Source organism: Hordeum vulgare, chromosome 2H (genome assembly GCF_904849725.1).
Source record: "Hordeum vulgare subsp. vulgare chromosome 2H, MorexV3_pseudomolecules_assembly, whole genome shotgun sequence".
NCBI classification, from domain to species: domain Eukaryota; kingdom Viridiplantae; phylum Streptophyta; class Magnoliopsida; order Poales; family Poaceae; genus Hordeum; species Hordeum vulgare.
In genome coordinates this window covers 621987998-622003084 of record NC_058519.1, presented here as the reverse complement: position 1 = coordinate 622003084, position 15087 = coordinate 621987998, and the positions used below count along the sequence as shown (strand labels likewise).

Sequence of the window (15087 nt, the reverse complement as noted above, 5' to 3'; positions counted from 1 at the left end):
TTATATATACTCCCTCCTTTCCTAAATATAAGTCTTTTAAACGATTTCACTAGGTGTCTACATACGAAGCAAAATGATTAAATGTACACTCTAAAATATGTCTATATACATCCGTATATAGTCTATTAATGAAACCTCTAGAAAGACTTATATTTAGGAACAGAGGGAGTATTATGTTATTCATAGAATGAATAACTAGCTGAGTTACTCAATTTACCTCTTTCCTCGTTAACTCATTGTCACATAGACAAATTTGCTGACTTGAACCCTATGTTACTCTTGATACAGCTCTACTCTTGAAGTTACCCCCACTATGGTCAGTCTCAAATATAACAGCACTATGCAATGTATAAAGACGTTTTTTGTGTTCAAATTGAACTACAAAAATGTCTTATAGTTAGAAACAGAGGGCAGTGATTTTTTAGGCCAGTTCTATTAGCGGGATTCATATGACTCATTCAGCAAAAACGTCCAAGAATTCGTTGCCTAGACCCTCCAAAGAAATTATAGGCTCCATTCTTCCCCAAAAACAAAACAACGGCCTTGCCATGTAAACTGCATATCAGATGTAAATATAATCGACACAATATCCTTATGACAGTCAAAATTTCCAGGCACCAATTGCAAAGAAGCAAAACTCGAGCCCCCATTACTTCCAGGCCTTCCGTCCCCTGAACTGCTTTCCTGAGTGCTTCGCTTTGGTCTTCTTCTCCTGGCGAGAACGCGCTGCCTTTGCTCTCTTTGCCGCCAGAGGCATCCTCTTCTGGTGCTGTTTCTGCTTATTGCTCGAGCCACCCGTCTGACAGACACCAAAAAGAAAGTTATCAGACAAGGAACAGAAGATCAAACAATTTCCCAGAAGAGAAAGCTAAGACATCAATAACGTATCTGAAATGGCACGAGATCACATTTTCACAATCCACGAACATGTGGCCCAGGGTAACATATAAGGAAATAAGGTTCTCGGGTTACCTTTTTCTGCTTAATAGCTGCTCTTGCTTGGTATTTTCCTCTGTCCTCCCTTCCAGCTTTCACCATCTCTAATCTCTCTTCCTTGGTCATCTTCCTCTTGACGTGAGCCTGCATAAATAGTTCATATAGGTCAAGCGTATGTGCTTTTGCTCGTGCGGTGGGTGGGGAAGGATAAAATGTATGTGATTTTGTGTGCGGGGAGCGAGAGGATACCGCAAGCTGTGATGGATCAACCCGCTTCAAGCTAAGCTCATCAGTAGAAGGAAGTTTGAAGGTCACTGATCTTGTGTCACCCTTGCTCAGTCCATGTTGAACCAAAGCCAGCTTGGCTGCTTTCTTTGCCTGAAATTCATATACACTTTCAGTAAAATGTTCGCTTAACAGCAATTCTAGTTTCGAACAAGGGTAAGTACTATTCAGCTTGAACCACAATGGATGTTTAACACAAGTGGAGTACCTTGAGCTCTTTTATGCGCTTAAAATCATCATCGCCAAAAATTCTGCCTGCTTCATCTGTTGAAGCTTCAGCCTTCTTGGCTCCTGCTAACTTCTTCAGAGCTCGAAGGCTTGCATCTGCCGCATCAAGTTGTCCAATATAATCACTCAACTTCCTCTTCTGGACATTGGAACCACTGCCCTTTGATTTATCCTCCTCATCACTGTCTTCAACCTCCTGGTCCGAGTCTTCATTCTCTGAATCATCATTGAGCTCCTCGGCGTCATCCTCATCAGATACATCAGTGTCACCATCCATGTCAGAGTCGTCATCTAGTTCATCCATATCTTCATCACTATCATCCTCGTCTAGTTCGTCTGCATCATCTTGTTCCCCAGATACTTCCTCTTCCCCTTCATTAGCTGCATCGGCATCAAGCTTGTTTGATAAACCCTCCAAACTTTGTAGGGTACCACTCGCAGATGGCAACACTTCCTCATCATCGGAATCAAAAGCATCAGACTCATCATCTGAACCCCCTTCTAATGACATCTCTTCATCTAGCAACTCAGCTCCAGGCACATCACTAGCGATAGTGGTTTCTCCAAATGCTTTTGGCCGAGCAGTTGGATCAATAGGACGGCCACGATCTTTCTTGACTAACAATGAAGGACAGATCTGTATTCAGAACAAAAGTAGGTTTAGCTAAGTGATACAAAACTGTAAATGACAAAACAGACACAGAATCTGCGAGAACATATCTGACCTCCCTGAATAATGTGATAAGTGAGCGAGCGGCAATAGAAACAGCTTTCTCGTGGGACTTCTTATATAAAACAAGGTCTTGGAGTAGATCCTCATTCATCATCTGCAGATTTAGAGAAAGAACCAAGGGAACTTAGGTGAGTAAGCGAACCAAGATTATCTTCCTGTGCATTTTAGAATCCATAGAGCACCCAAGGACACAAGGTATGCAAGACTGCATGTGTATTTTACATGCATAAAAAGAACAGCATCAATGAAACTTGCCAAACTTAAGATCGACGATAATGGTAGAATAGTAAAAAAGAAAGGGCAGCCCGGTGCATGTAGCTCCCGCTTGCGCAGGGTCCGGGGAAGGGTCCGACCACTTTGGGTCTATTGTACGCAGCCAAATGTACGCCCAAAATAAACTAAGTGTGGTCAAATATGGCCAAATGTATGCATCTTAGTTATGCCTAAAAGTTGTAGTTACACCACTATCACAATCTTTTCAGTCTACCATCCACGAGTCTACAACCAAAATTTATGATTTAATTACCACAATGGTATAATCATACGTGTCCCCTCAGCTTGAGCCCTGAGGATTCAAAGGTACAAGGTAGGAAAAATATGCAACATGACCAGGATAATGATTCTAGGTCAGTGATTTAAGGTAGCTGCAAACCATGTAAATGTACTAATTGAGATGTCAGAGAAGAGCAAGTTAAGTACCAATGGAATTCGCATGCAGATCTCTCTCACAACATTCAGGCCAACAGCAATAGCCTGAAAGGAGTGAATTAGTTACACATATGCTCATATTAGCCAGGAAAACACACATTCCAAAAGATGAATAAGCGAGTCATGCAAACCTCCGGACGGGAACGATCGTGCACAAATTGATTTACTATCTGCTTGAACAGCGGTTCAACAGCATCAGGAGGCACCTGCAATCGATACAAATTAATTCCATTGTATTTTAAATATATCTAGAGAAGCGACATCATTGGCTACAAATACAGGAGAAAAGTAGTGTCTAACCATCTCATGGCAAGCCTGTACTGCTGCAGCAAGTAGAGTGGTCACATCTCGTTGATGAGGCTGCATTGCATAAGGATGAAAAAGATTATGACCATATCAGCATAGAATAAAACTAGTAATTTTTCAAAGGCTGATGCAAGCTAGGCATACTCTCAGTTAAGTAACATACTTGAACATATCTTTGAAGGTATGGATAGAAGTTCAACAAAACCAAGTGATGCAGCCCAATAGTCCTTGCTATGACCTTCAACATCATCATCCTTACCTGCACATGCAATGGTTTCCCTTTATACTGTATGGTTCGTGTTTACTAAAAAAAAGTAGCAGAAACATACGCTACAGAAGAGCATGCAATCGCATACTAAATGTGGAAAAGGATGATATGATAGCGAGCATATCAAGTCAGAACAAGCCAAATAATCAGAAGAACGGGATCTAAAGATCTTAACCATTGGACGAAAATTAGCTCACACCAGCCACCTAAAGCAACTTGTTTTTGGTTTCAGTCTTTCAGATAACACTTCTAATAATTACACCCATGTAGACCACCCTTTAACCGCCTAGTGAGCTGACCAACCGATCTTGCCGTACACAATTCAATAATTGAGATTTAAGTCTGTATTCTCCTACTTTGAGGGTTATTCTTACTCGTGTAACACAAGAAATATTAGAATCTGCATCAGTGAACTTTGAAAGATTGGTCATCAACATAAGAAATTACAGGCATCTATGACACCAAAATGATATAATACGTTCATCATGAAATATGAGTAAACATATTTGCATAGTAGATAATGGTCACTGTGTAACCGAGGAAATCGTGTAAACCTAAAAAAGGACAGTAACAGCATGAAGGAATAATAGATATAGGAATAATAAGACCAACCTCAAATCGTTCATTGCATTTCTGTAGCCGAGAGAAGAGTTTCTCTGCAAAACCCTGTAAGAGCCCCAAAAGGAGTTTCAGCATAATAGAATATTATCTCATCAACAGCAAGAAGTGGATGTGGATGTGGCATCTCATATTATGGTGACAATGACAACAGCTTGAAAATTCATGATGTTACTGTACCTGGGGATCCTTTAAATATGTAAGTGGCGAATAGTAATTGGAGCCAGTCTCCTCATTGGATTTACGTTGTTGCCTTTTCATACTACGAACTACACGCTCCAATTTAGCTTTCTTCTTTTTCTTACTAGCAGAGGTACCCTTGTGATTTGCCTGCAAAAAAATATCAAGAAAAGACACAATGCATCAGAAGAGACAAATGAAACCATATGATCTAAAATACTACCAATAGAGAGCCAATATGCAGAAACATCCAAATCACCTTGTAAACATCCTCTTTACTAAGTATAATATTTGGGTTTTGAATTGCTTCATCTTCACTGCTGGCATCACTATCGTCCTCTTGCTCAACATTTTCATACCCAATGAGCAATGAAATAGCAGATGTCATAAGCCTGCATGTAGAATACACTTGTTTAGAGGGAAGCAACCAACAGCAGACACCTACATTTCCTTGCAAAAATGCACCTCGAAGAAGGATGGAAACAAGCATCGCATATAGCATTTGCTGTGCGGTCATCAAACCAGACCCTTCGACGGTGAAGATCGCATAGGATAGTAAAAGCCCTCTTTGCTCTCGACTCTTCCTCGCCCTGAGAAACAGGATATAATCAGATAAGGTGGAAAATGGTCTCAAGTGTATGCTTACCAGCTACAATGTCAAGCACAATAATTCTTATCAAACCAAGTGTAAGATGTTGCAAACCTGTACTAATTTAAAAAGGATGCCTTGCAGTTTACGATTCTTGGCTTCATTCTTGTGCTTCTGATTCATCCTTCTGATGCTGTGTACAATATGTGAAAATGCAAGCTTTTTTACTGCTCGATCTCCAATGACTTGAAGCTCCATAAATAACTCCATGGTGTCTTCCAGATCAACAATCTAAACATTTAATTAACAAAAGATTACAATGATATAAGGTTGCAAAACTGAACTCTACAGGGCAAAGAAAAAAAACTCTAGGTTCGGTAATAATCCATTCTCTAATCCTCCTCCATTACCAAATAAAAAGCGCCTCGCTCCACTGCGACCCAGAGGGCCTTAAATGTTAAACATGACAGCCAGACAATCACGGACTCCAGGTCCAGTTACACTTCCTAATGGGGCTGATAGAACATCAAATTTGAAAGGAAGAAAACCAAGACCATATACTCGGGGAACAGTGCTGATTACAGTTCTGGTCTAAGTTCAAAACTTTCCATTCAGCTGATTTATCCTAGGCTTCAGCCATTGCACTATAGTAGTATCGGTATGAATGAATTCCTGGACGATGATTTATCATAGTATCATAGGTATATCTGGCCATCTCTTGGGCCGGGCCGGGCTTCAGGCCAGGCTTCGGGCCGGGCCAGAGCAAGCCCGACGTAGAAAACCTGGGCCCGAGCCCGGCCCGGACGTCGGGCCTAGATTTCAGGCCCAGGTCCGGCCCATCACTGCTAATTTTCGTTGGGCTTCGGGCCTCGGGCCGGGCCCCTTCCTTAAAACGCAAAAACAGCAAGCCCAGGCCCGGCCCGAAATACTCTTCGGGCTCAAAATTCAGGCCCGAGCCCAGCCCATGGGCAAGGTCGTGCCGGGCCAGGTCGGGCTTTTTTGGGCCGACCGGGCCGGGCTGCGCATCGCCAGATATAATCCTAGGTTTCGAGTTTCTAATTCCCTATAGTATGTTTGAATCATGGATAATGAGTCCAAGGACTAGTCAAAACTAGTCTATGAAGCTCAACTCCAGGGCCGACTACACCTCAGTGTTGACTAGTCTATGTGTCGCAACTTCAATGTCCACTAGTGTTGATTAGTCACGCTTAGTCTATGAGTCTCAATCTCGGCACGACTCGTCGACTCGTAAACCTTGGTATGAATTGGCTGATCTATGGTATATTGACAATAAGATAATTGTGGTTAATATAGCCTGTGTTGCTGTTATCTGGAGCTTATAGACGATGTGAAATGATATTTGTTTCCAGGATACTGTGGATAAGTATTCGAAATCTGCTGGGACGTGTGAGCGCCATGCTTCATCAATTGAAAATCTTGTGCATGGATGATCAGTCTGTGCTACTGCAGAGATGTCTCTTACTCCTGGATCGGCAAAGAAGAGAACTCCTGAGAATTGACTGGAGATGAAGAATCTGGCGGGCAAGAGGAAAGTGCAGAGAGGCATTGGCTTGGATGTACAAACGCTGTAATAAGTTTAGCCTAACTTCGATTTTCTTTCCTGCTCTGCTGGAACTTTGCTCCCTCCTTCCACAACCTGATGTGGCCCATGTGTGGGGGTTGGGGTTTCTCTGGCCTGGTAACTTCGGCTTGAGCCCGAGTGCTGTGAACAGTGTAGTTTTTGGCTTCGTTGCCTCGTTTTAATGAAATGAGGCAGGGAAACCCATTTTAATCAACAAAAATAAATGAATTCCTGGACAATGCAAAGCCCATCAGTCTAATTTGCTGCTATCCTAATGTAACCAACAGGCCCAAATCCTCTAAGTGGTTATCAGAAGCAAAGAATAGTACTCCCTCCGTTCCTAAATATAAGTCTTTCTAGAGGTTTTACTAATGGACTACATACGGATGTATATAGACATATTTTAGAGTGTAGATTCAATCATTTTGCTCCGTATGTAGACCACTAGTAAAATCGCTTAAAAGACTTATACTCCCTCCGTTTTTAAATATAAAACCTTTTAGAGATTGCACTACAAACTACATACGGATGTATATAGACATATTTTAGAGTATACATTCATTCATTTTGCTCTGTATATAGTCTCCTAGTGAAATCTCTAAAAGGTCTTATATTTTGAAACGGAGGGAGTATTTAGGAACGGAGGGAGTACATCCGAAACAACAAAACTGAAACAGAACATTTTCCCAATGTACTAGCAGAAAAATCATCTCAACTAAACTTCGACCACGACAAACAGACCCCACTTCAATGAATTTGAACAACAATTCGTACCAATATCTCAGCATCCCTTCTAACCCACCAATACCAGATAAGTTTCCATCTGAAGGCAGCTAATGGATAGAACAGGACCTCACCTTCCGATTGACGAGCAGTATGAGCGCCTGCACGAGGTGCACCCGGAGTCCCGACGGCAGAGCGCGGGCGTTGGTGTCGAGCAGGCCCCCGATCTGGTCGGGCAGGTCGGCGAGGTCGTTGGGGTAGAAGGGCGCAACGTGGGCGAGGAAGAGCGCGAGGTCCCCGAGCTCCTTGGCCGTCTCCCCGCCGCCGCCGCCGCCCGAGGAAGACGAGGACAGCGCCGACTGCTGCCGGAAGAGGAACACCGAGGACTCGAAGTGGCGCTGCAGCTGGCGGAGCTCCGTCTCGTACCCCTCCGGGTCGCGCTTCATCTTGGCCTGCAGCGCCGGGAGGCTGTGCCGCTCGCCCGCGCCGCCCGTGGCCGACGCGGACGCCGCCTCCGGCGTGTAGGCGGGGGCGTGCTGGCGCATCGCCGCGGGAGGGGGGAGGAGTTCGGGCTGCCGCCGCCGGGGATGATCGCTCTAAAACCCTAGTGGGACGGAGGGAGGGAGGGGTGTATGAGGCGGTAGTTGGGCTTGGGCCTTCGGGTGCTTACTTTGTCCAGTACTGCGATGGTTTGCTGGGCCATTCATAAAAAAAATCAAGAGAGCCATGTCTCTACTATCACCCGCTAGCAGTTCCATCGATTTTTTCCATCCCTCCATAAACCAATCCAATTTCCATCCCTTCATAAACCAATCCGGTTCAGAGGGGAAAAACACCCTCTACCTCCCCACCTCGGTTCAACCACGCTCGATCACACCTCGTCTTACCCAACCCCGGAAAAAAAAAGCGCACAAAAAAATCCCACCTTCGAGGCGAGCGAAAAACCGAAACGACCCGCACACCCTCCACTTTCCCCGTCGGTCTCCATCCCCAGATCTCTCTCCCTGAACAGAAACCTCCCCACCCCTTCCCTCGCGACCACCCCCGATGCCTCCTTCTTCATCGAAGGATGCCCTCTTCCCCGAGACCCGGCGGCGCACGGACAAGCAGGGTCGGCGCCTCGAGGTCTACAACGAGGTGCTCGCCTGCCTCCACGCCGCCGAGGGCGCCGAGATCTCGCCGACTTTCCAGGACGCGCTCTGGGCGCACTTCCACCGCCTCCCCGCCCGGTGAGCCCTCTCCCCCGCCACCCTATCGGCACTGCCGGTCTCCGCATGTTGTCCTGTTGACGTCGTCCGCCGTGCGCGCGACGTCTGTTCTATGCAGGTACGTGCTGGATGTGAACACAGAGAGGGCGGAGGACGTGGTCACCCACCAGCGCCTGCTCGAGGAGGCGCGCGACCCGCAGCGCCGGCCAGCTCTGTCGGTGCGCGTCGTCGAGGTAACGTCTTTCCGACACAACGCTGAATCTTGCAAAGTTAAACGCTGAATTTGTGTGGGCTTATGTCATGAATCTTTTGACAAATTCAATGTTCATACGTTGTGTTTGCGTGTCATTGAGCACGTCTCTGTCCATGATTTTCCTAACAGACAGTTGCTGTGTTTCGTGCTTGATCTTCAGGTGTCCAGGATTATTGATGATATAGACGATTCCTTTGATCCTGAGGTGGAGACGCTTGCTTCCAATAACTTGCCTAGCCAAATGTACGTACAACTTCTGAATATTTGTCACACACTTCCTTATCTGCTCATGTATGCTAATTGTGCCCTGATTTGCGCAAATATTCTTTAGGGTTCACCCTCCTCCTGCATTCAGCTCCTCCTCCAATCTAGAGGCGCCAGCTCTCGAAGCAAATGAATCTGATGTTGGTAGCACCAATAACGACGATGATAACAGCGTTCATCTCGTCTCCAGGTATACAATTTCTTTTCCAGTTCAGGTGCTTCCTTGCTTTTTTATTACAATATTTCTTACAGTAATATGATTCTGTTTCACAATGTTGCTATTCCGTTTAAAGAGGTTAGCCATAATATAACATGCTTCCGAGCTTTTATTTGTCAAACCATAGTAAGTGGTATTTGGTGCCGCTTTGCAGTTGTAGAAGTAGAAACACACCCCCACAATCTAAATAATTAGTGTTTAGTTGCAAATCTATTCCTAAATTTATACTCCCTCTGTTCCATAATATAAGAGCGTTTTTTGTATTAGTATAGTGTTAAAAACGCCCTTATATTACGGGACGGAGGGAGTATAAGACATTTGCTTTAGATCACTTCCTTGCTGTCCTCGAACGATGTTGTGAATTTGTTTGGAGGAATAAATTGGTGCCTTTATATTTTTATATGTAGTTGATTAGTTATCTCTATGTTTTGAATATTGCAGGCCAATGCAGGACTGCATGAGATAGCATTTGCATCAACTGATAAGCCAAAACTACTTAGTCAGGTAAACAAACGTACCAGGACAAGGCATAATCCCCATCTAAGTAGGCCTCTCCTGCCATGACATTGCAATTTTATTTACAGAGTCGGTCAACCTGCTCTTAGCACAACAAATGAAATTTAGTATATGCAGAAGCTGGCAAGTGGTCAGTAAGAAATGAAACAGAAAAATAAATAAATAGAAGAAGAATTTAAATAAAATAAAATATAAGAAACAAGCTATCAAGATGCATTGACAGCAGAAATCTACAGGCTTTTATTGAAATCGCCTTTTCTCTAACATGCATCAAAATGAATGTCATTGTACTGAAATCACTTGAACTTTACTGTCAAGGATTTTCAGACCATGTCCTCTACTCAGCATCTGGTTGGATTCTTATACTCACACTTATAATTTACAGGTCACTTGTTTGCTTGGTGAGCTCGGTCTTGACATCCAAGAAGCACACGCATTGTCAACAATGGATGGCTACTCACTCGAATTATTCGTGGTCACTGGTTGGCGTCTTATGGTATGCAATAGCTAACTGATTCTAGCACATTAGAGCGCGTCCTTTTCCTTACTACTATTTTAGTATTTTTTGTGTTGATATATTCTCTTTTACTGCCATTCATAGGGTACTAAACAGCTGCAAGAAAAGATGATTGAGAAATTTCGCAGTGTTGAGGTATAGGCTTCTGTTTGACCTTCTTTTGTGAAGTTTAGTTTCACTAAATTTGCTAACTTTACCTGAATAATACAAAATGCAATCTCCTAAGTGTTCTCGTTTGATGACACAAAAGAAATGTTTGTGCAGACATGCATTGTGTTTTTCTCAGATAACACGCATATGTTATGTAATACGGAGTACTAAATTGGGTTGTGTGTGTAGACACAAGCTTGTACAGTATCAAGCGCATCATCACCTTCATTGAAAGGCCTGCAAGGTGGAGAGAGTAGGCCCACATCTACCAGTGTGGAAATATCATCGGATGGAGCAGATGTTTGGGAAATAGACCTGAAGCTGCTCAAGTTTGGGAACAAGGTTGCATCTGGATCAAACGACGACCTGTAAGTTCCTGTTTGTTTAGTGAAAACAGTTAAAACTTGCAAAACCTGGCAGAATGTCATTTTATTCTTTGGTTTATTAGGTACCGTGGATCATACTACATCCAAGATGTGGCCATTAATGTAGTGAGACCTGAGTGCATCAGTGCAGATATGTACCGAAAGTGTACAATATGAGGTTAGCTTAAAATATTAGTCTCCATATACATGAGTCATCTCTCATTTGTTTCCCCTGTATTCAAATGTCTGACTGAGTTACTGGCAATCATACCTATGCCAATATAGAGTGATAGACTTTGTGCTTAATCCATGCTCGCATAAAGGTTCGTCACAGGAATGTTGTGCAGTTTATCTGTGCATGTACAAGAGAGCCCAACTTATATATTATAACAGGTAGATTATAATGGGATTAATGCAGATGCTGCTAATGGTGTTTGACACTTTTTCTCCCTTTTGGTATATTCTAGATTTCATGTCGGGAGGGAGTGTATACGATTACATCCATAAATCGCCGACAGAGGAAGGCGAGGTCGTGGTTCCAACGCGTGGCAAATCGGCTCTGCTGATTCACGGTTGTCGACTTCCTTGTTTGCGTCTGGCTGTGGGCACGGCGCACCTTGCGGCAAGCAAGAACCGGCCCGTGTGCATGGGCAACGCAACGACGCAAGCGTCGCGCTTTGGGGCAGCGCAGCGGGAGGAGGGAGGACCCCTCCATGTGGCTGTCGCCGTTGTCGTGCTCGGTCGGGAGGAGGAGGTCGCTTATGGGCAGGTATATGTTATAAACTTAATTTGTCTTATTTATAATGGAAAACTCTGCTTCAACCTTTTATTTGTTTGCAGACTGGAAGTGGAAAGACACACACAATGCTTGGTGAAATCAGTGAGTTGGGAGTGAAGCTTGGTTCACAATGTGACATGGCACCACGTATTTTTCAGTTCTTGATCGCGAGAATCAAAGCGGTATTTTTTTTAAATCTGTTGATAACAAAAGACTTGTTGCTGAGCATAGGGTAATGTGTCTTATAATGCTATGGTTTCTAAATCTGCTATGTGCGAATCCTAAAATTGCAGGAAGAAGAGAGCAGGAGGGATGAGAATCTTAAGGACAACTGCAAGTGTTCTTTCGTGGAGATCTACAATGAACAAATTACAGATCTTCTTGACCCGTCATCCACAAATCTTCAAGTATGCTTTCTTGCTGTTACTTTAAGTGAATATGACTTACTAGGGTGATGCCGTCATTCATTACTTGTACTACACATGAAACCTAATGTGCAGCTCCGTGAAGATACGCGGGTTGATGTCTATGTTGAAAATTTGACTAAACGCGAAGTTACATGTGTCAGTGACATCATAACACTTTTGATGCAGGTAAATATATTTGTTCTAGGAATTTTTTTCTTGCAAGTATCCTATGGTGATTTTCAGTGTATTTAACTAAATGCATATGCCTGAAACCTACTGCAGGGTTTAGTGAATAGGAAAGTGTCTATGACACACTGGAACCTTTTTATCTTTTTAGTTTCTAGCACCACCTAGCGCATCTGCTATAGTGTCGCTTTCGTCGTTATTTGGTATTACTATGGAACTGCACTTGGTTTCTTCCAACCATAAGCATGCTTTAACAGTCGCACTTGAGTACTCTATATGATTGTGCCGATGAGCTCATCAGATTCTAACCGATGAATTTGTGTCCAAGGAATGCTAGAAAGAAAGAGAACCATGTCTAATGTCACCATCTGGCTTGAGTATTCGCGGGTTTCCACCTCGTCGTTGTGGTGCCCTGCATATGAGCGAAAGCGATTGGTGGGGGACATTTCAGCCCGCGCTTTTCCCCACCAAAGCATATTTCGCGAATATGCTGTTTTACGGGTCCGTTTGGGGGTCTGCATCTGTGCCAGCCCGGGCCAGCCCGTAAAAGCTGTTTTACGCGAACTGGAAACATGTTTTGCGGGCCGGACGAATGCGGGGTCTGCTAGAGTTGCTCTAACAGCACATGCACATAAACCACTATGTTCTGCTGACATGCGTCTGGGCTGTTGAGTACAGTCTTGGGAGTAAGGAAGCAGAGATACTTCTTCAATCACAAAATTTATGTTGTTCTGAGAATTACCATGACAAGCAAGCACCGAATCTTTCTTCGCTATCTATAAAATCTATTGCAGCGGTACATGGCTTCTGAAGTGCCGAGTAACAGCGATCATGCTGATCGTACTACATGCTTTTGGAAAGCTAGAGCATGAGAAGGTAGAACCATCAACTCAAAGTGGCGTGCAAGCATAGTAGCCAGGTAACTCATGGGCGGAACAAAGCGGGAGTAACCAGCCAAATTTTCTGTGTAGAAACATGCCACCTTCACTACAGGAATCACCTTCTTTGCCGTCTGCCATCACAGACGGCAAAGATTGTCACGGCCGGCAAAATTTCTGCGTCAGCCTACGACGACATAGGACCTTCTTTGCCGTCTGCCCCCCCCCCCCAGAGCGGACGGCAAAGCTCTTTGCCGTCAGCTTTCCTTAGGAGCAGTCGGCAAAGCGCTTGAGACGGCAGCCGATAGGCGTTGCCTCCGTTAGGGGTTAACGGAGCCTTTGCCGTCTGCCTTCTCCTCCATCTTTGTCGTCTGCCTCCCCGCCCATCTTTGCCGTCTGCCTTCTCCTCCCCTCCCCTCCCCCTCCATCATTGCCGTCTGCCTCCCCGCCCATCTTTGCCATCTGCCGTGTCCTCCCCTCCCCCTCTTTCCACTCTTTGTCGTCTGCCTCCTCCTCCTCCCCCCTCCTCTGTGCCCTCTTCTTTGTCGTCTGCCCCCCAGGAAGCACACGGCAAAGAGACTATATGGCCAGCTGCTACTGCCCAGGTTGCACAGCTGGGCGCCACGTGGCACCTTTGCCGTCGGTCAGCTGACGGCAAAGGCCTTTGCCATCAGCTGGCAGACGGCAAAGAGCCTATATTGTCACATTTTTATTTATTTTTTCTATTTCACACCACATATACATATAATTCATAGCACATATATCATAAATAGGTCACAACACATATATGATATACATATAAAGCTCATCAATGCCATTTGTTCATCAACGTACATCCCATATATCAAAAGAACCAACACATACAAAGTTTCATCCATATATACATACATATAGTTGCACATATATTGTTCATCCATATATACATATACATATAGTTCCACATTGTTCATCAACTCAAATAAAAACGAAAACTAAAGCACTCCAACGCGAGTTTCCATGCATGTAGTACATCCAATCTGCAAAATGGGAATAAGAAAGTCAGAAGAAGAAGAACAACAACATATATATGACAAATAAGCTAAATTGAAGAAGAGAGAGAAGAAGCAAGAAGAGAACAATGAGAAGAAAAACAAGAAGGAGGAGGAGGAGGAGGGGAAGGGGAAGGAGAAGGAGAAGGAGGAGGAGGAGGAGAAGAAGAAAAAGAAGAGAAGAGGAAGGAGAAGGAGGAGAAGAAGGAGAGAAGAAGAAGGAGGGCCCCTTCACCTTCTTCTCCTCCTTCTCCTTCTTCTTCTCTTCTTCTCCTCCTCCTTCTTCTTCTTCTCCTTCTCATTCTCTTCTTCTTCTCTTCTTCTTCTTCTTCTTCTTCCTTCTCCTTATTTTTGAGCTAAATGGGCTAATTATGTCATTTTAGAGGAAACAAGCTAAGTATATAATATTCATGAGCTAACCAAGGTTCTTATGCCATTTTGAGCTTATTATGGTATTTTGGAGCTAAATGGGCTAATTATGTCATTGTTGGGTTAATTAAAGCAAGGATAATATGAAAGAGGAGGAGGAGGAGAAGAAGAAGAAATCAAGAAGAAGGAGGAGAAGGAGGAGGAGGAGAAGGACTAGAAGGTCCTTGGCCTCCTCCTCCTCCTCCTCCTCCTCCTCCTCCTCCTCCTTCTTCTCTTCTTCTTCTTCTCTTCTTCTTCTTCTTTTATCTTTTCATTTTGCCTATTTATTCTCCTCTTCTCCTCTTGTTGGAGCTAAATTACCTAATTATGTCTTTTTTGAGCTAAATGTTCCAATTATGTCATTTTAGAGGAAAACAAGCTAAGTATATAATATTTCATGAGCTAACCAAGGTTCTTGTGCCATTTTGAGCTTATTATGGTATTTTGGAGCTAAATGGGCTAATTATGTCATTGTTGGGTTAATTAAAGCAAGGATAATATGAAAGAGGAGAAGAAAGAGGAGGAGGAGGAGAAGAAGAAGAAATCAAGAAGAAGGAGAAGGCCTCCTCCTCCTCCTCCTCCTCCTTCTCCTTCTTCTCTTCTTCTTCTTCTTCTTCTTCTTTCTTTTCATTTTGCCTATTTCTTCTCCTCTTCTCCTCTTGTTGGAGCTAAATTACCTACTTATATATTTTTGAGCTAAATGGGCTAATTATCCCATTTTAGAGGAAAACAAGCTAAGTATATAATATTAATGAG

General features: G+C 43.8%; 1 protein-coding gene across 1 annotated transcript; it reads right to left on the bottom strand.

Annotated features, from left to right (window-relative positions):
* Window positions 1–435: 435 nt before the first annotated feature.
* On the bottom strand, window positions 436–7757 carry LOC123427959 (protein SDA1 homolog). The gene is made up of 15 exons (XM_045112106.1): window positions 7291–7757; window positions 4966–5142; window positions 4728–4852; window positions 4522–4654; window positions 4263–4412; window positions 4077–4130; window positions 3360–3455; window positions 3191–3250; window positions 3022–3096; window positions 2882–2935; window positions 2175–2276; window positions 1430–2086; window positions 1186–1314; window positions 973–1080; window positions 436–799 (listed from the first exon to the last, which is right to left on the bottom strand). Exons 1-15 carry the CDS (start codon window positions 7699–7701, stop codon window positions 650–652), a joined length of 2481 nt encoding a protein of 826 aa, XP_044968041.1. The 5' UTR covers window positions 7702–7757; the 3' UTR covers window positions 436–649.
* Window positions 7758–15087: the final 7330 nt, after the last annotated feature.

What these genes read in the sequence shown, in the direction of transcription:
- LOC123427959 (XM_045112106.1), bottom strand. Translation starts at nt 7,701, where the DNA reads ATGCGCCAGCACGCCCCCGCCTACACGCCGGAGGCGGCGTCCGCGTCG. An exon ending in TACTGCTCGTCAATCGGAAG is followed by an intron (nt 5,143 to 7,290) that starts GTGAGGTCCTGT and finishes TTAAATGTTTAG; the next exon opens with ATTGTTGATCTGGAAGACAC. An exon ending in AGCGCATAAAAGAGCTCAAG is followed by an intron (nt 1,315 to 1,429) that starts GTACTCCACTTG and finishes TATGAATTTCAG; the next exon opens with GCAAAGAAAGCAGCCAAGCT.